The following is a 24,730-nucleotide window of genomic DNA, read 5'->3' as shown; positions in this document are numbered from 1 at the left end:
TTTGCCTACTGCAAACAAGGCTACTGGAAATGAAGGGCCCCTTGCAGCCAACCCAGTCCAAGCAGAAACCCATAACACAGCCCCTGCAGCTGTCAGCCAATGACTCGAACTGACAGGGCCCAGGGACTCCCCTGAAACTCACGAGGACCCCCTGGTTGCAATAACAGTGGAAAGACAACTTACACAACAGACCAGAGAGCTAGAGAACATGGCCTCTGCTTCTGTCCCAGGCACACAGGGGATACTCCAGCCACCCCAGGCAGGTATAAGTCTGCAGTCCCAGCCCTCGGCTGGCTTCATTGGCAGGCTGGAGAGCTGTCAAACACAGACATAGGCAGCAAACAGCTTCAAGGCCTGGTAAGATGGTCAACATCCTTACCTTGCCTCAAACCGTGGCAGTACCATGACAGAAAGGGCATCTCAGCTGGAGGAAAGAAAACCTACTAGAGAATGCCTTTCTTGAATAATGTATTAGGGTCAACAGAGGTGGAAGTTATACAGTGCCCTAGGGACCAGAGGGAGAGTCTCTTTAGCTACCAGAAAACCCCCAGTGATAAACATGTGAATGGGGCTTTGACCTTAAATAACAGAACAGAAGATGGATACAATTTCCAAGGACAGGTATTAATACCAGAACACCTGATGCACCCGAAAATAAAAGCAGCACACGAGAGAACACATTACTATGACTATAATACACCACAGCATGTTTTCTCCTTTTCAAAACGGGTGATTAAGAGCTTTACATAGCTAATGCCATGATGAACCTATAAGTTTGTTTTTTTCTTTTCTGCTTGCCTTCTTTCTGCATGCTTTTGTTACTTTGTTTTGTTCTGTCCAACCACCTGTGACTTACAACCCCCCACATGAAGATTAGAGCCTAGATGCCTGGCATGTATATCTTTAGCCTGATAAGGAGCTGTCTGGCATGTACCTGCTTAGTCTGATAAAGTGTCTTTTGTAATTATCTTGTAATGAATAACTCATCTGGCCATGCCATCTGTGGGCTATGTGCCAAAAAGACACTTCTAACCCCTGTTAAAGTCATATATAAGCTCTAATGTAAAATTGCCTTTCGGAACTCCATAAAGACAGCCTGCTTTGCTGTTGGACTTTCCTTTGGTGCCACCTCCTAAATAAAATTTTCTCTGTCTTTCTGTCTTGTAGTAAGTTTCATTGGCTCGCCTGCTCCAGTGCACGGACCCTAATCAGGCAACATTATGGTTGGGATGGTATGTTTCAACAATGTGTCACCTGTGCAAAGAACAATCCAAAACCAAGCCCACCACCTCCTGTGCCTGGGGTACAAGCCTGTGGGACCGGACCCCAAGAGGACTGGCAAGAGGACTTAACAGTTATGCCAGTGGCTATAAAGGAGGTTTCAATTATCTTTTAGTGTTTGTGGATACCTTTACCAGATGGGTAGAAGCCTTCCCCTTCTGAATGGAAAAAGCATCTGAGGTAAGCAAAGCTCTCCTCAATGAGATTATTTATAGATTTGGCCTACCTTATTCAGTTCAAAGCCATGATAGAGGAGAGTTTGTATCCAAAGTCAGGACATTTAGGAATTCAGTGGAAGCTACATGCTCCCTAGAGACCGTAGTAACTAGTGTATTGACGACTGTGTGCTTAAAAGGTCTGATTAGAAACCTAAGTTAATATGAGCAATGTTGGTGAATAGTTGTATTCTAAGAGACCAACCTGTCCCGGATCAAGCTGCTATATTGCACTATTGAGAGTCTGGGTGGTCCCTAGATGCAGGCTTCTATGAAATGCTGCATGGGAGACCTTTCCTTAAGGCAGCCTGGGGATGTAGTACTTCAGATGACAATTAAAATCAAGGTATACATCCTCAAGTAGTACAGGAACTTAGTGTTTCCAGGTATCTTAGGTCACTATATGTAACTCTGAAAGCTATTAACCATTATGCATCCAGTTGTATGTTCTTTCCCACAGGTACCTCTCTTCATCCTTTCACCCCAGGAAACCTAGTTCTCATAAAGAAGTGGGATGAGCATTATCCTTATAGGTGGCTTCAACTCAAGTGGACTGGTCCTTACGAAGTTCTTCTCATCACCCATTCCTTGGCGAAGATAGCCGGAGTGAAACCTTGGATCCACTATACCATGGTGAAGTATGTACCCATAGACCCAGATGTACCTCTAAAGTCTTACCCTATAGGCAAAGGTCAACAAAGTGCAGACTACAAAGATAGCCAACCCTCCGAACTCGAGCAGGAGTATGAGCCACTAGGATACGTAAGACTACACTTTAAGAAACAGCCTACAGATAAGTAACCCTCTTCCACCTTAAGTCTCCTTTGCCTGCTACCCTCTGGGGTTAGCCATTTCCTGTCTATTCCTACATCCCTAAAAACTCTCCACCATGTCAGCAGGAAGTAGCCAGATGAGTCACTGGCCTTTATCCCTTAAGATTAAGGAATTGCTACAACTCAAGGGAGGTTGTAACCTGACATTACTAATGCCAGTAAGTTTCCATTAGTCCTTAAATTAGCCTAAATCAGATTTGGCATGTTCCACTCGTGCAGAGGGCCAGCTGTGACTACTAATTGATCTCAACAGGGGATGCACCAACAGGAGGAATGAATCAGAAGGAAAATCATCACCTGGACCCTATTTCGAAGCCAGATGTCTAACAAAAACCACATTGCCTCCTGTTACCTGGCTGCGTTCAAGAGTTTTCCCTCCCCAGAACAGTTGGATGGCCAACATCTTGCTGCCCAAATCTCATATAAGCCCCACTTCCCTGTAGTTCAGGGAGCCGGATCTGGGGAACTTCTTCCCTGACACCTTGCTCTGTGCATTGCAATAAAATTACTTTCTCAAAGGCCAATGACCAGATAATTGGCCAATTTGAGTGCACCAGACAAGGACCTACCTTCTAGGATTTGGTAACACTTGGAGTCGATTCTGACTCATAGCAACCCTATAGGACAGGGTAGAACTGCCCCACAGAGTTCCCAAGGAGTAGCTGGTGAATTTGAACTGCTGACCCTTTGTCTATCAGCCAAATGTTTAACCATTGTGCCACCAGGGCTCCTTACAGTCTAGAAGTCCAATATATCCGTAGCACCAGTTATGTGATTTGAGTGGTAGAAAGGTAAACCCAATTCTGACTCATAGCAACTGTATGAAAGCTCCAGAAAGGTAAAGGTAGACATAATTTAGATTTTAGAAATATTCGAATATGAATTTAAGTTTAGAACTTTTGTGAATCTAGAGGGGATTCATTGTCTAAAAAAGATAGAATGACAAGATCATATCAATAGTTTAGGAAAATAAGTTGGATGGCAATATATTTTACATTTGAAAACAACTCAAGCCACCAAAAATAGGAAAATATTAAAAGATCCAAGGAAAGACAATGGGAAAGTGAGCTTGGTCAATGGACAGAGAGTTGTGGAAGGATGGACTCTTCTAAGTTCTCATTTTTTTTCCCTCACAATCATTAAAATTATTCTTAATCAACTTCATAGGTAGGTTTGAAGTAACTTAAGTTTATTAGTAAAATAACAACAATAAAACCTCTGTTAAACAAAAATAGTGATTTATTAGCATAGAATTTCAACCTGTACAAAGTTCAATTCAGATTGTACACATCATAGCTGAAACCTGAAGTCACTGTTTTGATTTTATTTCAAGCTGTAGCCACCAGTGGCTCTAGAAAAATAACATATGTGAGTACAAATAACTTCTTTAAGGTCATTTCAAACATAATTTTGTTCATTTGAATATAGAATAAATTGTCTATAATTCTCATGCCCCTATTCCAGTCATTTGACTTCAATGTATCTATTGAAATCAAAAATTCCTGAGTAAAACTGTGTTCCATAGAGTTTTCGGTGACTGGTCTTTCAGAGGTAGATCTCCAGGCCATTCTTCTGAGGCACCTCTGGGTAGACTCAAACCACCAACCTTTCAGTTAGCAGCCAAGCACGTTAATAGTTTGCACCACTGGGGGACTCCAAATCAAACAAGAGCTGTCCAAATAGTTTTGTAAAAGGAGACTAGGACAGGATGGATTCCAGATGACAATTAAAATCAAGATATATATGCTAAAAAGGAGTAAAACAAATAAACTCTTATAAGCACTTTACTAGCACGCTTACGTTGGTTACTTTACGTCCCATCACACATATTTTATGCACCTCCTAGGTTTTTATACACCACAGATATATTATTTCTAAAACATTTTACAGGATGCTCTAAAGTTGTGCTGCCCAAGGCAGTTATCACTGGCCTTGAAATGTGTATAGTCCAAATTACAATGTGCTTTAAGAATAAAATACACACAAGATTGTGAAGATTTAGAACGAAAACAAAGTGAAAATGTTACATTAATATTTTTATATTGATTAAATGTACAAATGATAATAGTTCAATAAAAAAATAGTTATATTATTGTACTAATAGTATTATACATTATTAGCTATATTAATATTATATTAACATTATTATGTTAATAGTAATATACTCAGAAAACATACTATACTATATAAAATATAGAACATACATATGTGTTATATGCGTAGTATATATATACAATATACAGTAATAATAGACATCAATGTAGATAAAATTTATATTATTTGTAATATTACAAATGTTTTTGGTTAACATTTGTTATTTAAATTAATTTCACTTTCATTCGACTTTTGTGTTTCAAGAAAAATTTATAATTACATATGTGTCTTATATTTTTATTGAATAGCACTTCTCTAGGATATTCTAATCAACATGGAAAAGGAAATAAAGAAAAAAGAGTACGGGGAGTCTTGACTATTCTTTATTGGAAGAGAATATTCCAAACACCCTTGTCATGGCCCCAAGGACTTCCTTATTCCTCAGGCTGTAGATAATGGGATTGAGCATGGGAGTGAGGATGGTGTAAAAAAAGGCCAAAATTTTATCTTCTGCTGGTGAGCGGAGATTCCTGGGCCGAAGATAGGTGTAGACAAATGGTGCATAGTACAAAGTAACTACAGTTAAATGAGTTGAACAGGTGGTGAAGGCCTTTTTCCTTCCCTCTTTGGAGTGCATATGGTAGACAGCCAAAAGTACTCTACCATAGGAAGCAGTGATGCCAAGGAAAGGAAGGAGGAGAAAGAGGCTAGTGCTCACAAAAACCATGTACTCATAGACCCAGGTGTCCATACACACAAGAGGCAACATGGCTGGGACATCGCAAAAGAAATGATCAATGGCCCGGGACCGGCAGTAAGGAATATGAAGGGCGTAGACTGTGTGTGCCAAGGAGTTGATGGATCCCAAGATCCAAGATCCTACCATCATCTGGACACACATCTTTCTACCCATAAGGTTGGGATAATGGAGGGGCCGACAGATGGCCACATAACGGTCATAGGCCATGGAGGCCAAGAGTAAGCCTTCAGACCCAGCCATTGTCAAGAACAAGAAGCTTTGGGTGCCACATCCTGGGAAAGAGATGCCTTTGTGGCCAGAGAGGAAGTTGTACACCATCTTTGGAACTGTGGTAGAAATACACATCAGGTCCATGAGGGAGAGCTGGCTGAGGAGAAAATACATGGGTGTGTGGAGATGGGGATCCGTGCAGATGAGGTGGATCATGGTTGAGTTACCCATCAAGGCCAGAAGGAATACAAGGATGATAAGGAGCAAGAGGAGCAGGCCAGTTTGATTTGGGGGAAAAAGCCCCAACAAAATGAAATCATTAGAAGTTTGATTCCATTTCTCCATGAAAACTTATTGCTTTAATTTCCTTGAAAAAATAAAAATAAAAAAATGAAGCTAGACAAAATAAGATAAGGAATTTTGAATTTGTAAATATTTGTTTAGAATCTATTTTTTTCCAAATCTTCAATTTTTGTTGAATTCAATAACTGAACTGAATGTCCCTACCTCTTCCCCATGTATTCTCTGATAAGCCTGTAAGTCATAGAGAAATGTGGCTTTTAAGTATAAAAGTCTAGTACCATATACAACAAACAAGTTAACAAAAAGATTCCCCCCCTGGAATGACTCCTGGTCAGACCCAGTAGACATGATTTTCCAAGGAGTCACTGTCATTAAAAAAAAAAAAAAAAGTTGCTGTGAAGTCAATTACGACCCCTTCTCTTCACTACCTCATGTGTGTCAGAATAGAACTGTGCTCCACAGGGTTTTTAGAGGCTATTTTTTCTGAAGTAGATCACCATCCCTTTTTTCTGAGGCACCTCTGTGTGGACTCTAACTGCCAAACTTCTGGTTAGGAGCCAAGTGCTTAACTGTTTGCGCAACCCAGATCCTACATTTCCCCAGCATCTATGAATTGCACAGGGAATATTACAACAATAAGTATTTATATGCTGAAATTCTACATCCTCTATTTCTAGCCTTTTTCTGCATTGCTACTTTCTGGTCTCCCCTCCCTAACTGGCACTAATCCAGCCAGACAGTCCTTGATCCTACTTTACTGCTCTCTCGTGTTCTTTATCACTTTTGTGCCTTTTCTTAAAATGCACCCACCATTTGAAATCACTGTCCTTGAACTGTAAAGGTACTGCATGTCCTACATTGTTAGGTACTGTTAAGTCCGCTTTCAACTCGGAGCAACCCCATGTGACAGAGAAGAGCTGACCCATAGGGTTTTCTAGACTGTAATCTTTACAGGGACGGATCACTAGGTCTTTCTCCTGTAGAGCCACTGCGTGGGGTTGAACCTCCAACATTTTGGTTAGTAGCCAAGCACTTAACAATTGTTCCACCAGGGCTGTTTCACGTCCTACTAAATCCACACTACTTAAAAAATATTATTTGAGTATTATCTCTTCCGTACTGACGTTTTCATTTTCTGAAGCCCTGCAGGACTTGAAATTAAATGCATGGATTTTTCTACACAACTTTCATTTCCTTATGTAGATAAAGTGCGTGTGATAAAGTCACAGGTTGTATAATATACATTTATTCACTTTATTTCCACTGTCCCCATTAATAACTAGTATGATAATGGAAATACAACAAGGAGTAGGTAGGTTAAAACTAATATAAGTTGGAAACTTTTTGATACATAAATTATATTAGAGTTTTTTTTCACTTTACCTTCTTTGTTATAACCTCCCCCAAATTCTGTAAATATATGCATAAATATCCATTTTTTGAATATGAAAAGTAGTATTCATAGATGGGAAGAATACAGTTAACACAGTAATCTGAATTTACATCTGTTCTTGCTTCAAATTTCTAGTATTTTCACATCCAAGATTAATTCTTGTTTTCTAAATAACTGTGCTTAGTGCCTAATTCATTTCAAGTTAAATTGCATAATAATTAACATTTTGCAACAGATTGGCGTTTACTCCATATTTCCAACTAGGTCAAAACATATTGAGATTAAAATGAAAAGTTTTGGTAAGGAGTCTGTTCTGACTCACATGTGTCTGAGTAGTGCTCTGCTCCATAGGATTTTCAGTGGCTGATTTTTCAGAAGTAGATCACCAGGCTTTCCTTTCGACACACCTCTGGGTAGACTTGAAACTCCGAATTTTGGATTAGCAGCCCAGCTCCTTAGTTGTTTTTACCACCCAGCGATCCACGTGGACAGTCAAGAGGTCATCTATTTTCTCCCCGTGTAGTTTGGTTTTCATATTTTTTAGTTTGGTTTTCATATAGTAGATGGCAGCAGAGTCAGGCAGCTGCAAAGCTATTCAACTAAAAAAGCAGGTATGAGCAAATGTGTCATCTGGTTTCTAAACTGATTTATAGATTACATATGTTTGCAATTATCATCTTAGGACCTCATTATGTAATGAAATTTAAATCAAAGATTAATCACTTACAATAATGAAATCAAGAGAGATGAAAACGAAGAAATTTTCCTTCCTGATGAATTTTTCTAGCATTTTATTCCCAAACTCTTTGTTGAGAATACTGTTAACTCGACTTTTTGTAGCCTCTCTTTCTATATTTATGTCACTTCAATTCTGGTCATTGGTTTTTTCCTCAACTCAGTCTCCTAAAGAAACACAAATTTTGACTGTGACCCTTTTTGTATTTCTAATGTACATAGGCTTTCAGACCTAACCCAGCCTAGGTGTGGGATTTTCTGCCTTAGTTTATATGCTTCTGTCTGAATGGAGAACTTTGATACTGCATTCCCTCCAGGGTATAAACTCAAGTAGTAATCTTGGATTACTGGTTTTTAAACAGAAAAGATCAGCAACTTATGATTTGTTATAATTCTTCACATCTGGTAACTTAAAATCAACTGCTAATTCATATAACTTTGATAAAGCATGAGTATATTTGTGAGAGAGTTTGTGGTGGAAGAATAGAAACATTTTACACCTGTCTTCTTGACAAATACTGACAGTGAAAAACATGCAACATCAGGGAACATGACAAATGACTGATATCATAGGATGAGGTTGCTAGTTGGGATCGTTGCAGCTAGATGGGGTCATGAACTATTTCTTTTAACTTCATAGAAATAAAAATTGGTGATCTAACAGATAAAGATTGCCATCATCATCTTCATGACACATTCATTCACTCAAAAAATACTTGTCAATGTTCGTTTTTACTGCAGTGCTATTGGTACTGGGATGAACTGATGATTAAAACATACAGGTCCCTGTAATCATGTAGTTAAAATTTAATGGGTGATAGAGTAAACTAATAAATACTATATAATGTTATGTAAAAATGAACAAAATAAAGTAAGGAGATAGAGCACTTTCAGCTACATAAAAGATTTCAGAGAAAGCATCTATGAGGAAGCAATATTAGAACAAGCTTGGTTGAAGAATATTCTACCCAAAATGAATAGTGAGTGAAAAGGCTTGAAGTAAGAACACATTTATCACCGCCCCACCCCCCCAACCCCACCCCAGGAAAACAATGAGGAAACTAGTGTTCCAAAGCACCGGTTGTAAGTGGGAATGGGGTAGGGTATGCGGGCATTTGTGTGGCAAATGCCAGGCCATGATAAGGATTTAGATTTGCGTCTGGGTGAATGAGATGCCATTAGAGTATGGACTGATCTTATGTATGTTCTAGATATTACACAGGATACTCTGAAGTGAGCAGAGAGTTTCAAGCAAATACACCTGTAGGAGACTGGATTGGAGGGAACTGAAACAGCCCCAGGAAGAGAAGGGAGCAGTGGCTTTTCTAGGTGCCAGTACCACAGTTATCCACAGGGGTCAGATTCCACAGGCATTTGATGCTAATCCTTCTTTTTGTGAGAATTAAGTAATAAATGTAAAACTCTTCAAGTAAGCATATGGTTTTTCCTCCATGGAACCTAACTGTCATTATGATAACCTTAATATAACCTTAAAACTAGTTACCATTGAGTCAGCTCTGATTTATGGAGACCCCAATTGTGTCAAAGCAGATCTGTGCTCCATAGGGTTTCTAATGCCTGGTCTTTTTGGAATTAGATCACCAGACTTTCTTCTGAGGTACTCTTTGGAGCACAGTTCTACTTTGACACACATGAAGTAACTATGAGTCAGAGTCAACTCGAGGATAACTTGTTTACTGGTTTATTATAACCTTGAACAAGGGTGCTGATATAGGAATGTCAGTGAAACGACTGCATATTTAATTGAATTTGCGTGCTTGGCTTCCTCACTTGACCTTTGAGGGTAGGATCACCAGCTTGTTCTGGTACTCTGGGGACAGTTTTGGTTTTAAAAATGAAATTCTCACAACTCAAGAACCCCAGCTGTCAGTACTGGGCAAATCAGGACAGTTGGCCAACACATTTGGAGGTAGGTTCATATCTGATGTATCATTCTATTTCATCTGCCTCTCATATCTCTTCTGATGACTCATATAGTAGGCTCTCAATATTTTGTTTGCTTGCTGAAATGAACAAAATATTTGTCTAAGTTAATTAATCAACAATAGTTCACACTGATAAAATGTTTTTAGTTCCATGCAAAAATCACTCTTTGACATACCTTGTCAAGGAATTAGAAATGAAAAACCTCTCAGGGTATTTTCCTCATTCTGTTGTTTAAAAAAAAAAAAAAAAAAATCAGGCTTAAATGAAGAACAAAGGTGTTAAGTCAATTTGGTGGTGTTTTTCCAGTAGCAAGCATTGGACATATGTCGTGCCATGGGCCAATCATTTTGAGGGATACACATACTTCTAGTTTGATTCCCTGCTGCGTCATCACTGAGAGCATTGTAGAGATTATTTGTTGCTAGTTACAATGAATATTTTATTTTCTATATTGAAAATATGTACGTTGTTAGATAATGGAAGATAATGTTACTATCAGGATTCTATAAATCCAAGACTGAAAGCTTAAGGACATTAAACACACGAGTTAACTTAGAGTTTTGGGTCTATTTCCATTGATGCCATCAGTTTTCTTCATTGTTATGGGGCCCTATTTGAAGCCCTGTCAATACCTGAAGCATGGCCCCCTGGGTTACATTATAACCTATAGAATATTGTCCCTGTTGCTACAAGGTGGGACTAACATGACCATCTCTCTTGATCATCAGAAGAACCGTATGGCTGAAATTTTTAGAGTTAAAAAAAAAAAAAATCTAGTGGGCGTAATATATGTAAGTGCAGCAATTGCAGTGTTCTGAATTTATTTTGAAAAAGGTAAAGATAATGTACACTTTTAAAAAGTCTCACAGTCAATCAGGCCAAGATCAATGAACAAATTGGTAATTTTGCCTCAGCGAAATCAACTGCAACAACTTGATAGGAAGTTGGGGTTAATGAAGATGGAAGTAAGTGAGCTCTGTGTGCATGATGAGCACAGTTTTCAGCACATAGTAGTTCCTCAGTAGCTGTCAATTTGTCTATTCCATTCGTTTAACCATTAAGTGGCTTCAGGCCCAGAAAGGTTAACTATCTTAATTAAGGTCACATCACACCAGAGCAGCACATTGTAGAATTTTCATAGGTTCAGATTACCTCTTTCTACGCTTTACAGTCATTTTTAGCTTTTCCAGTTTGCTGTAGAACTGATCTTTTCTCTGTGCAGCAAAAAGTGGAAAACTGCATACTCAAATTATCTCCTTGAGGTTAGAGCTAACCAAAATCAACTAGCTTCAATAACATCATGATGACTCACCTTTTTCAAAGTGCTCGAGTTTGTATTTTGGGAGGAAGTAGTTTTATAATGGCAAAACTTCCTATTGCGAATCCATTGAACTCTTTAAAAAACTTTAAGCATCAAACTCTCCTCACATAGACTCTCAGACTATACTGAGAAATCACGTCACTAATCAATATGCTCTGCATTAAATCGAAACCTCTTTCTGATGTGAGAATCTCTTCTTTATCAGCTAAAATTTACAGGGAAGGAATTTTTATGGATACTTTGTAACTTTCTCCTCCTATCACTGGTCATAACCTAAACCTCTGGTCATACTCTATAACATAAAACCTATGACCACATTTGAAGGTTCTTTTTTTAGGAATTTTTGAATTAGAAAATAACTTTTTTTTTTTTTTGCAATATTCCTACATTTGCATATGTATTGACTATAGGCCATTCCTGGATTAAGAACGAGTTCTGTTCCCGAGTGTCTTTGAGTCAAATTTGTATGTTAGTCAGAACAGTTAGGCATGATTCATATCCACCATCAGTTCGTCAAATGTTTCCTTAGTATATAGTAAAAAATCTACATTTCTAGGCATAAAAAAAATTAAAGAAACACTTCTAGATGCACCAAAACATCTTTAATGCAATAATACAGTAATGATAATAATGTTTTGATGAGCGTCACAAAGGAGCACCCATTTGTTATTACGAACCATTGTGTATATACCTCACATTTTTAACATAATAGGATTTAGGAGTTGGTTCATAACTACGTGTTGTACATACCGCAGAAGTTCATATCCTGGGAACTGCTTATAGTTCCAAGATCTTGCTTTGTTGTTATCTTGTTCCAGTGAAAGTACAATAAGCCATTTCACATCTAATCTAACCAAATTCCCATAGGTCCTACTGTTGAAAGACAGAAGGGTGAGTTGCTACATTTTATATGTAGAGCCTTGCATTCTCGAGCCTTGCATCCTCAAGCCTTAGTTTTTTTTTTGTTTTTTTTTTTTTGTCCTTTAATTAACCCCCAATGTCCAAGTCCATGGGGGCCAAAACTCTGGTCATTTCTCTTGACTCTGTTTATTGGAGATCACATCAGACATGCACTTTAAGCAAAGCAATCTACTTGGAGAACTCTGTTTCATTTGTGTGGTACCTACAGTTAGACAAAAGACGATGGGCTTTATTACTCCAGGATATTATTTGAGAGCTATAAGGGATATTAGATTATATTATTAAAATCAACTCATTTTGTATGTTAGAAAACTAAGGATTAAAGAGCACTGATCCGACACTAATTGGAAAGGTGATTTTAGGGAAATTAGTTAATATTCTAGTTTGTTTCCATACCTACAAACCTGGGTTAAGGTATACTATAAGAATTAACTGAGATAGTGTATGTTAAATGTTTAGATAGCATCTGAGAGAGTGAACGGGCTCAAAGAATTTTAAGACTTCTTACCATCCTGCTGAAACCATAGATTTGCAAAACCAGAGAAGCATATATTTAAACCTATTTTTGACTCCCAATTTTGGACTCTTGCCGTCTTAGTTATCTGCTGCTGCTGTAACGGAAATACCACAAGCTGATGGCTTTAACAAAGAGAAATTTATTCTCTCACAGTCTAGGAGGCTAGAAGTCCAAATTCAGTGTGCCAGCTCCAGAGGAAGGCTTTCTCTATGTCAGTACTGAGAAAAGGTCTCTGTCATCAATATTCCCCTCATTGAGATACTTCTCTGCACAGAGACCCTGGATCCAAAAGATGCACTATGCTCCCAGTGCTTCTTCTTTGGTGGTATGAGGTCCCCATGTCTCTTTGTTCACCTCTATCTTTTATATTTCAAAAGAGATTGGCTTAAAACACAACCTAATCTTGTAGATTCAGTCCGGCCTCATTAAGATAACTGCCTCTAATACTACCTCAATAACATTACAGATGTAGGATTGACAACACAGGAAAATCACATCAGGTGACAACTGGTGGACAATCACACAATACTGGGAATCATGGCCAAGCCAAACTGATATACATATATTTTAGGGACATGATTCAATCCATGACACTTTCATTTGTATTTATTTAAAATGTTGTCACTTATCCCAGAAAGAGATGGTAGAATATTATTTAACAAGATTATATTCAATAAAATATTAGTGCCTTCTGTGTGTGTGTGTGTGTGTATGGCAGTTGTGGTTCACTGATACAATTCTTTCATTCCATGTGAGAGACACTGTTTGATTCCCTGCCAATGCATGTCATCAATACACCTCATGGGCAGCAACTCCCCCTCTGTCAGTACAGGCTTGTGTGTTGTTATGATGCTGAAAAGGTTTCAGCAGAGTCCTCCAGACTAAGATGGACAAGGAAAAAATGTCCAGGCAATCTGCTTTTGCTTTTGAAAATCAATCAGTGTAAACCCTATGGGTCACCACTGTTGCATCCACAACTGATCATAGGGTTGACACACAACTAAACAGTATTTACACCTGTTGTGCATGGGCCCGCCATGAGTTGGGGGCTGACTGGATGACAGCTAATCATACAACAAATTATATGTATATATATATATATATATGAAATACAAAACTAAACAGATTGGTTCCATTGCTTTCAATTTTGGCAAAGAATAAGTGATACTCACATGCAGATTCTTTCATTGATATTGTCACTTTTTTATTGATAATGTTTACATTTTCCCCTGCAGTGTGGAGCTCCTTGCAGTGACCTGACAACTCTTTTCCCAACCAGTTACCACACCTGAAAGCACCACACAGGTCAATGAAACAAGCTGGAGAAAAGCCCAGCCATGCTGACTCATCTCAATCTCAGTTCGTGACCACAGGTCTTAAATTGGCACTTCTCAAATACCACTCTATGCTCTTAATCTCTGTAGATGTTCTCTTTCCTAACTAGTACTCCTCACCTCCTCTCTCTCCCAAAGACTCCAACATACTTCCACAACTCTTATACTCAGTTGGGAAAGCACAATCAATTTACTAAAAACAAATGATCCGTCAGAACTTGATTCTAAATATGACGTACATATATTCTCAAAAGTGTGGAGGAATTCTGTCTTCAAAATATACAAGAGAAAATTCAAAGAATTCATGACTAAAAGTAATGAAACATCTGAGACCTTAGATTTGGGATGTCAAAGATATCCCAAAAAGGCAAAGGAAAAATAAATCGGAACCCAGATATAATCTAGTGAAGCTTTGGTACATGAACACAAAGACAAAATACTCTTAAGAAAACCAGAGAGTAAAGTAGACATGGACTACATAAAATAAATTAAATAAATAAGACATGACTAAAATTTTATCAGAAAAAATGTTGGAAAGGAGTTTTTGGAAGAAATGGATAATTAAATATTTTTAAGTTCAAAAACTTTCTTTAATAGAAGCAAGAAAATCATATCCGCTATCACCACTTCTGTTCATATCTCTATTTTGCTTTTTAACTACCTATTAAAAAAAAAAAGGAAAAATATAAGCGTTTGGAATAATAGGGACATTTAACTTAGTTTTTCAATTTTTAGATGTATAAATGCTAAAAATTACCAATTTCTAATCCAAGAGATCTAGAGTAGAATAGTAATACTTAGAATTATGAATAGGATAGTTCTATGTGTAGGATGTTTAGCAACAACCACTAAACTTGCACCTATTCCCTGTCATTGTGACAACCAAGCATCCCTCATACATTTCTGAGGACTCTCAAAGGGGTATGTTATTGTTAGCTTCCTTCGATTTGGTCCCAACTCATACTGAGCAAATGCACAATCAAATGAAACAGTGCCATTCTCATGCTTTATTACAGATCCGACCTTTGCGATCCATAGAATTTTCACTGAATGATATTCATGAGTAGATTTCCAGGGGTTTCTTCTTATTTCCTTTCAATCTGGAAACCCTGCTGAAACATATTCTGCATCATAGACACATGTAAGCCCCCACTGACAGATGGGCATATCTACACGTAAGGTGCATTGACTGGAAATTGATTCCAGGTTTCCCACAAGGAAGACAAGAATTTTATCACTGAACCACCAGTGACTTCCCACAGGGTAGATCAGTAAGTATTGTTTCATGAATCAGTGATCCTTTTATTACTTGATAGGTTTGTTCTCTGTACTCTGACCTTTTGCTTGTTGGATCTTGGAGCATCTTATTTTGGCGACTTCATATAGCTTATCTCCAGCTTGCAAAGAGATCTTAAAACAGTATTTTTTAAATCCCTCATCATTCTTTCCTCCCTTTAAGTACTATGTTTGAGTTGTGAGATTCACTGTGATCCTCCAGATGACTTCAGATAAAGATGAGGCCAAAGCTGTCTTCACGTGTTCCTCCCTCCTGACCATAGTCACCTAGTTCATGAAACCACCTTCTTTAATCCATCTAACCCAGTTCCCATGTGGTATTCCTAACATCATGTCTGTGCTGTTTTATCTCATGTTCTGAATATTCTATGTGGAGTCTGAGGTAGAAGGGATATTAGATGGCACCAGGATTCTGTGTAAGGAATATAGTGTAGGGAGATGTTAGTTTACTAGGTTTATGCATTTGTTTACTTACTGTGTCACCAGAACAACTTTAAATCTGAGCCAAATTGAGATATGCTCAGATTAAGCTTCTGCAATAGATAAGTAGTAACCTTGGTGAAGAGTAAGCCAGTACAGAATGCTGGGGAAGCCAGCACAACCTGTACAAGGTAAGGTCATGATATTCAGGAGGCTAACAGACATATGATGAAATACTCACTATCACTAGCCAATAGAGAAATGCAAATCAAAACAACAATGAGGGAGGCGGGGCCAAGATGGTGGAGTAGTCAGATGCTTCTGGTGAACCCTCTTACAACAAAGACCCGAAAAAAAAAGTGAAACTATCATATTTATAACAAGCTGGGAGCCTTGAACATCAAAGGCAAAGTTAGAAAACAGACCGAGTGGCAGGGGAAGGGAAAGACGGTTCAGAAGTGGAGAGGAGTTGCCGGACCTGAATCGCCCAGACCCCTCAGGCTGCAGTGGGCTGGTTGTAGCGTTCGGCTGCAGTTTCCTCAGGGAGAAACAGCCATACATGCAGCCTACTCACATCTCCAGAACCAGAGAAGAAACTACATACTTGTGTATATTTTAACATGTCAGCAGCCCCCAAGCCAGCTTCGGTGGCTGTTGATTTCCTTGAGACAGAGATAGGTCCTGCTGCATTCCCTGAGCCATTCTCCCAGCCTTGGAGAAGGAATAAATTCACAACTGAGGAAAAGATAATCTGCCACGTCTACTAAACCAGGGAGCTCAGGACAGAAGCAGCCCTGTCAAAGCATAAAAGGTCTGTGGGCTTTGAATAACTTTCCCCTCTGCATGGACCAGTGTGAGCCTATTTCAGGAGAATAAACACTTGTTGGCAGACTGCACCTGTTTCAGCTGTGTGGTGGAGAGGTGGGTGTTTGATGTTTGACACCTCTTTGCCTATTAAACAGGGTCCTCACCTACCCACATCAGGGGCCTAAGGACTGGTAGCTCCACTCATGTCACCCAGCCACCTGTGACAGGGGTCAAAGGATAACTGGTACCTCCCAGTCCTTACCACCAAAATCACTGGGTGTGCATGGTTCATCTGCAGAACACACCCAACTGTGCGCTCTAGGGAACAGGGATGCGCTTTCCTTACAGACACTCAGGTGACAGTTCTCAGCCCCCTACCTTGTTCAGAGCATGAACCCCTGCTGCAACCAGATACCAATACCTACACCAATCACCCCACCCCTCTAAGACTGTAGGACAGAACGTATACCACACAGCAGATGACCAAGTACCTGGAGACCTGAGCTGAATCCATACAACAAAACAGAATGGACTCCTAGGCTCATATACATGATAATAGTTCTAGCCATCTGGTGAAGGGACATTAGAGGTTCAAAGGTGAAAATAAGATACCTCACTCATCAACCTATTTGGAGATATCAAAACAAAACAAAGCAAGAAGCAAGGATACAATAGGCAAAATAAATAACTTATAGATGGCTCAGAAACATTCATCAAATCATATAAAGAAACAGACCATGATAGCTTCAACGAGCTCTCAAAACAAAGGATCAAGGTATCTTCTGGATGAAGATTCATTCCTGAAATTACTGGATGCAGAATACAAAATGTTAATATACAGAACTCTTCAAATCATCAGGAAAGAGATCAGGCAATACACAGAACAAGCCAAGGAACACACAGATAAAGCAGTAGAAGAAATTAAAAAGTTATTCAAGAACATAATGAAAAATTTAATAAGCTGCAAGAATCCCCAGAGAGGCAGCAATCAGAAATTCAGAAGATTAACAATAAAATTACAGAGGTAGACAACTTAATAGAAAGTCAGAGAAGCAGAATTGAGCAAGTGGAAGGCAGAACTGGGAACATTGAAGATAAAGCACTTGGCACCAATATATTTGAAGAAAAACCAGGTAAAAGAATTTAAAGAAATGAAGAAACCTTAAGGATCATGTGGGACTCTATCAAGACAAATAACCTCCGAGTGAATGGGATACCAGAACAGGGACGGATAACAGAAAATATGGAGAGAGTTGTTAAAGATTAGTTGGCAGAAAACTTCCCTGATATAGTGAAAGATGAGAAGATATCTATCTAAGATGCTCACAGAATGCAACATAAGGTAGATCTTAAAAGAAAGTCACCAAGACATATTATAATTAAACTTGCCAAAATCAAAGATAAGAGAGAATTTTAAGAGTAGCTAAGGATAAATGAGAAGTCATCTACAAAGAAGAGTCAATAAGAATAACCATGGACTACTCAGCAGAAATCATAAAGGCAAGAAGACAGTGGGATGACTTGTATAAAGAATTAAAGGAAAAAAAATTGCCAGCCAAGAATCATATACCCAGCAAAAAAGTAAATAAGTGGAAACTGTCTCTTAAATATGAAGGTGAAATTAGGACATTTCCAGATGAACAGAAGCTTAGGGAATTCATAAAAACTTAAACAAAACTACACGAAATTCTAAAGGGAGTTCTCTGGTTAGAAAATCAATACTGTCCGATATCAACCCAAGACTAGAACAATGCACAGAGCAATCAAATGTCAACCCAGATAGGGAAATCACAAAAATAAATCAAGAAAAAAAAATGCACAAAACAGGGGAACAGAGATATCATTATGTAAAAGAAGACAACATTAAACAACAAAGAGGGACTGAGAAATGTAGTCATACATCTTTTATATGGACAGGAAGACAAAGAGATATAAACAAATAAAAGTTAGGTTTAAACAGAGAAAAATAGCAGTAAATATTCAGGCAACCACAAAGGAGACAAACAATTCTACTCATCAAAATAAAATACAAGAAAAAATAGCTACTCAGCAGAAACAAAATCATCAATGAATACGAGGAAAAGACAACATATAAAGATAAACTACTCAGTACAAAAAATTAAGTGGGAAAAAGAAACTGTCAACAACACACACACACGCAAAAAGACATCAAAATGACAGCAGTAAACTCATACCTATCCATAATTACACTGAATGTAAATAGACTAAACGCACCAATAAAGAGACAGAGAGTAGCAGAATGGATTAAAAAACAAGATTGGTCTATATCTGCCTACAAGACACACATCTTAGATGTAGAGACACAAACAAACTAAAATTCAAAGGATGGGAAAAAATATATAACAGCAAACAACAATCAAAAAAGAGAGGAGTGGCAATATTAATTTCTGACAAGATAGAATTTAAAGTTAAATCCACCACAAAGGATAAGAAAGGACACTATATAATGGTTAAGGGGACAATATACCAGGAGGATATAACCATATTAAATATTTATGCACTCAATGATAGGGCTGCAAGATACATAAAACAATCTCTAACAGAATTGAAAAGTGAGATAACACCACAAGTATAGTATGGGACTTCAACACACCATTTTTGGTGAGGACAGACCATCCAGAAAGAAGTTCAATAAAGACACAGAAGATCTAAATGCCACAATAAACCAACTTGACCTCACAGACACATACAGAACATATACAGAAGACTCCACCCAGCAGCAGCCAAGTATACTTTCTTTTCTAGTGCACATGGAACATTCCCTGGAATAGACCACATATTAGGTCATAAAGCAAGCCTTAGCAGAATCCATAACATTGAAATACTACAAAGCATCTTCTCTGACCATAAGGCCATAAAGGTAGAAATCAATAACAGAAAAAGCAGGGAAAAGAAATCTAACACTTGGAAACTGAATAATACCCTGCTCAAAAAGATGAGATTATAGAAGACATTAAGGATGGAATAAAGAAATTCTTAGAATCCAATGAGAATGAAAACACTTCCTATCAGAGCCTTTGGGACAGAGAGAAAGCAGTGCTCAAAGGTCAATTTAAATCAATAAATGCACATATACAAAAAGAAGAAAGGGCCAAAATCAAAGAATTATCCCTACAACTTGAACAAATAGAAAAAGAGCAACAAAAGAAGCCCTCAGGCTCTAGAAGAAAGGAAATAATAAAAATTAGAGCAGAACTAAATGAAATAAAAAAATAGAAAACAAAAATAATTGAAAGAATTAACAAGATCAAAAGTTGGTTCTTTGAAAAAATTTAAAAATTGATAAACCGTTGGCTAGACTGACAAAAGAAAAACAGGAAAGGAAGCAAATAACCCAAATAAGAAATGAGATGGGTGATATCACAACAGACCCAACTGAAATTGAAAGAATGATAGACTATTCTGAAAAATTGTACCTAGAAGGATGAATTCCTAGAAACACTCTACCTACCTAAACTAACACAAACAGAAGTAGAACAACTAAATAGACCCATAACAAAAGTAGAGATTGAAAGGTAATCAAAAAACTGCTCTCCCCCCCGAAAAAAGCCCTGGCCCAGATGGCTTCACTGCAAAGCTCTACCAAACTTTCAGAGAAGAGTTAACACCACTACTACTAAAGGTATTTCAGAGCATAGAAAAGGATGGAATGCTCTCAAACTCAATCTATGAAGCGAGCATAACCCTGATACCAAATTCAGGAAGACTTCACAAAAAAAGAAAATTACAGACCTATATCCCTCATGAACCTAGATGCAAAAATCCTCAACAAAATTCTAGCCAACAGAATTCAGCAAAATATCAACAACAAAAAAAAATTCACCATGACCAAGTGGGATTCACAACAGGTATGCAGGGATGGTTCCACATTAGAAAAACAATCAATGTTATCTATCACATGAATAAAACAAAAGACAAGAACCACATGATTTTATCAATTGATGCAGAAAAGGTATTGACAAAGTCCAACACCCATTCCAGATAAAAACTCTCAGCAATGTAAGAATAGAGGGGAAATTCCTCAACATAAGAAAGGGCATTGATGCAAAGCCAACAGCCAACATTATCCTAAATGGAGAGAGTCTGAAAGCATTCCCCCTTGAGAACGGGAACCAGACAAGGAAGCCATTTACCACCGCTCTTCTTCAACATTGTGCTGGAGGTCCTAGCCAGAGCAATTAGGCTAGAAAAAGAAATAAAGGGCTTCCAAATTGGTAAGGAAGAAATAAAAGTTTGTCTATTTGCAGATGATATGCCCTTATATGCAGAAAACCCTATAGAATCCACAAGGAAAATACTGGAACTAATAGACGGGTTCAGCGAAGTATTAGGATACAAGCTAAACATTCAAAAATCGGTTGGATTCCTCTACACCAACAAAGAGAACACCAAAGAGGAAATCACCAATTCAGTACCATTAACAACAGCCCCCAAGAAGATAAAATACTTAGGAATAAATCTAACCAGAGATGTAAAAGACCTATATAAAGAAAACTACAAGACACTACTGCAAGAAACCAAAAGAGACCTACATAAGTGGAAAAACCTACCTTACTCATGGATAGGAAGACTCAACATTGTGAAAATGTCTATTCCACCCAAAGTGATCTACAGGTACAATGCAATGTGGATCCAAATTCCAATGGCATTTTTTTCTATGAGATGGAGAAACAAATCATCAACTTCGTATGGAAAGGGAAGAGGCCCCTGATAAGTAACGCATTACTGAAGAAGAAGAACACAGTGGGAGACCTCATGTTACTTGATTTTAGAACCTACTATACTGCCACAACAGTTAAAACATCCTGGTGCTGGTACAACAACAGATACATAGACCAATGGAACAGAATTAGGAATCCAGATAGAAATTCATTCACTTATGGGCAGGTGATATTTGACAAAAGCCCAAAGTCCTTTAATTGGAGAAAAGAGAGTTTCTTTAACAAATGGTGCTGGCATAAGTGGATATCCATCTGCAAAAAAACAAGACCCATACCTCACACCATGCACAAAAACTAACTCAAAATGGATCAAAGTCCTAAATATAAAATCTAAAATGATAAAGATTATGGAAGAAAAAATAGGGAAAATGCCAGGAGTCCTAACCCAAAACCCAAAAAAAAACATGTGGCATAAACAGTATACAAACTATATGGCATAAACAGTATACAAAAACAAAACAGTACAGAAAAACCAAAAGAGAAACTAGAAAACTGGAAGCTCCTAAAAGTCAAACGCTTATGCTTATCCAAAGACTTCACCAAAAGAGTAAAAAGAGAAGCTACAGGCTGGGAACAAATTTTTGGCTACTACAAATCCGATCAGGGTCTAATCTCTAAAATCTACAAGATGCTGCAAAACATGAACAACAAAAAGAAAAATAACCCAATTAAAAATGGGTGATGGATATGAAAAGACACTTCACCAAAGAGGACATTCAAGTGGCTAACAGATGCATAAGAAAATGCTCAATATCATTAGCCATTAGAGAAATGCAAATCAAAACTATAATGAGATACAATCTCACCCCAAAGTGATTAGCATTAATCAAAAAAAACACAAAATTATAAATATTGGAGAGGTTGTGGAGAGACTGGAACACTTATATATACACTGCTGGTGGGAATGTAAAATGGTACAACTGCTTTGGAAATCAATTTGGAACTTCCTTAAAAAGCTAGAAAAGGAACTACCATATGATCCAGCAATCCCACACCTTGGAATATACCCAAAGAAATAAAAACCCTCACATGAATACATATATGCACACCCATGTTCATTGCAGCACTGTTTACAATAGCAAAAAGATGGAAACAACCTAGGTGCCCATTAAGGGATGAATGGATAAAAAAAAGTATGGTATATTCACACAACGGAATACTACTCAATGATAAAGAACAACGATGAATCCGTGAAACATCTCATAACATGGATGAATCTGGAAGGCATGATGCTAAGTGAAATTAGTCAGTCACAAAAGGACAAATATTGTATGAGACCACTATTATAAGAACTCAAGAAAAGGTTTAAACACAGAAGAAAACATTCTTTGATGGTTACAAAGGTGGGGTGGGGAGAGAGAGGGAATTCACTAACTAGATAGTGAATAAGAATCATCTTAGATGAAGGAGAGGACAACACACAATACAGGGGAAGTCAGCACAACTGGACTAAACCAAAAGCTAAGAAGTTTCCTGAATACAACCAAACATTTTGAGGGATAGAGAAGCAGGGTCAGAAGTCTGGAAACCATGATTTCGGGGGACATCTATGTCAATTGCCACAACAAAGTGTATTAAGAAAATGTTCTGCATCCCACTTTGGTGAGTAGTGTCTGTGATCTTAAAAGGTAGCCAGCAGCCGTATAAGATGCATCAACTGGTCCCAACCCACCTGGAGCAAAGGATAATGAAGAACATCAAAGACACAAGGAAAATATGAGCCTAAGAGATAAAGAGGGCCCCTTAAACCAGAGACTCTACCAGCCTGAGACCGGAAGAACTAGATACTGCCCAGCCACATCCAATGACTGCCCTGACAGGGAACACAACAGAGAATCCCTGATGGAGCAGGAGAAAAGTGAGGTGCAGAATTCAAAATTCTAGTAAAAAGACCAGACTTGATGGTCTGACTGAGACCCCAGAGGACATGGCCCCTGAATCTCTATTAGCCCATAACTAAAATCATTCCCAAAGCCAACTCTTCAGACAAAGATTAAACTGGACTATGAGACATAAAATGATACAGTAAGGAGTGTCCTTCTCAGCTCAGGTAGACACATGAGACTAAGTGGGCAGCTCCTGTCTGGAGGTTAGATGAGAAGGCAGAGGAGGACAGGAGCTGGTTGAATGGTGACATAGATTCGATTGTGTCCCCCCAAAAACATATGTATCAACTTGGTTAGACCATGATTCCCAGTATTCTGTGGTTGTCTTCCATTTTGTGATTGTAATTTTATGTTAAAGAGGATTAGGGTAGGATTGTAACACCCTTACCAGGTCACATCCGTGATCCATGTAAAGAGATTTTCCCTGGGATGTGGCCTACTCCACCTTTTATCTCTCAAGAGATAAAATGAAAGAAAAGCTAGCAGAGAGGGGGGACTTCATGCTACCATGAAAGAACCACAAGGAGCAGAGTATGTCCTTTGGACGTGGGGTTCCTGTGCCTGAGAAGCTCCTCAAACAGGGGAAGATTGATGACAGGGAATCTTCCTCCAGAGCCAACAGAGAAAGCCTTATCCTAGAGCTGACACCCTAAATTTGGACTTGTAACCTACTAGACTGTGAAAGAATAAACTTCTCTTTGTTAAAGCCATCCACTTGTGGTATTTCTGTTATAGCAGCACTAGATGACTAAGACAAATAGACAAGGGAAATACAGGGTGGAGAGGAGGACAGTGTTGTCACATTATAGGGAGAACAACTAAGGTCACATAACAATGTGCGTATAAGGTTTTGTATGAGAAACTGACTTGAATTGTAAACTTTTACTTTAACCACAATAAAAAAAAATGGAATTGTTTCCAGAATGTACAGGACTGAAAGACAGAAACAAAAGACTCAAAGAAGAAACTAGTCTAGAGGACAAATAGTCTACACGAACCATGGCATAATATACCCTAAGACCAGAAAAACTAGATGGTTCCCAGGATCATAATAGAGTACTACCGACCTTTCTAATTAGGGCCACAATAGATGGACCCTAATAGAATGGGAGAAAAATGTGGAGCAGAAGCTCAAATTCCTAAAAAATAGACAAACAAATCAGACTTACTGAATTGGTTAAGACTGGAGGACTCCTCCAAGACTATTGATGTGAGATACCCTTCAAACCTTGAACTGAAACTAACCCCTGAGGTTATCTTGTAGTTAAATAACTAATAGTCTCAAAAAATAATAAATAACATCCTTAAGTACTGTGCTTCTTTAAATAATCACCTATATGAGACCAAGGGGTGAACAATTACTTTAAAACAAAGATGAGAATGTAAGGATGCAATAAAACTATATTAATGGAAACAGAACAAACAGGAAAGAAATAATGAGAATGTTCATGCATTGTAAAGAAACATAAGCAATGTCATTGAACAACTTGTGTAGAAATTGTTGAATGAGAACCTAAACTGCTGTATAAACCTTCCCTGAAAATATAATAAAATATCATTTAAAAAAAAAATTTGTCTTCTTCACTTATAAAATGTAAGATGTAAACTGGGCTAGTGAGTTTTCAGTTGCATGCATGTTAGTTGTATCTTGTGAGGTGCAAGTATGACTTTACAGTTGTCTCTATTCAGAGAATATGTATGGTTTGAGGAGATGT

At 38.0% G+C, this 24,730-nt stretch overlaps 1 protein-coding gene across 1 annotated transcript; it reads right to left on the bottom strand.

Annotated features, from left to right (window-relative positions):
- Positions 1–4,799: 4,799 nt before the first annotated feature.
- Positions 4,800–7,209, bottom strand: LOC100666417 (olfactory receptor 2L13-like). Its single transcript, XM_003404963.3, has one exon. The coding sequence runs from the start codon at positions 5,736–5,738 to the stop codon at positions 4,800–4,802; it is 939 nt and encodes a 312-aa protein (XP_003405011.2). The 5' UTR covers positions 5,739–7,209.
- Positions 7,210–24,730: the final 17,521 nt, after the last annotated feature.

This window comes from Loxodonta africana, chromosome 2, assembly GCF_030014295.1.
Source record: "Loxodonta africana isolate mLoxAfr1 chromosome 2, mLoxAfr1.hap2, whole genome shotgun sequence".
NCBI lineage: Eukaryota > Metazoa > Chordata > Mammalia > Proboscidea > Elephantidae > Loxodonta > Loxodonta africana.
The sequence above is the reverse complement of the archived record's forward strand: the minus strand, read 5'-3'. Positions and strand labels throughout refer to the sequence as shown.

What these genes read in the sequence shown, in the direction of transcription:
- LOC100666417 (XM_003404963.3), bottom strand. Translation starts at nt 5,738, where the DNA reads ATGGAGAAATGGAATCAAACTTCTAATGATTTCATTTTGTTGGGGCTT.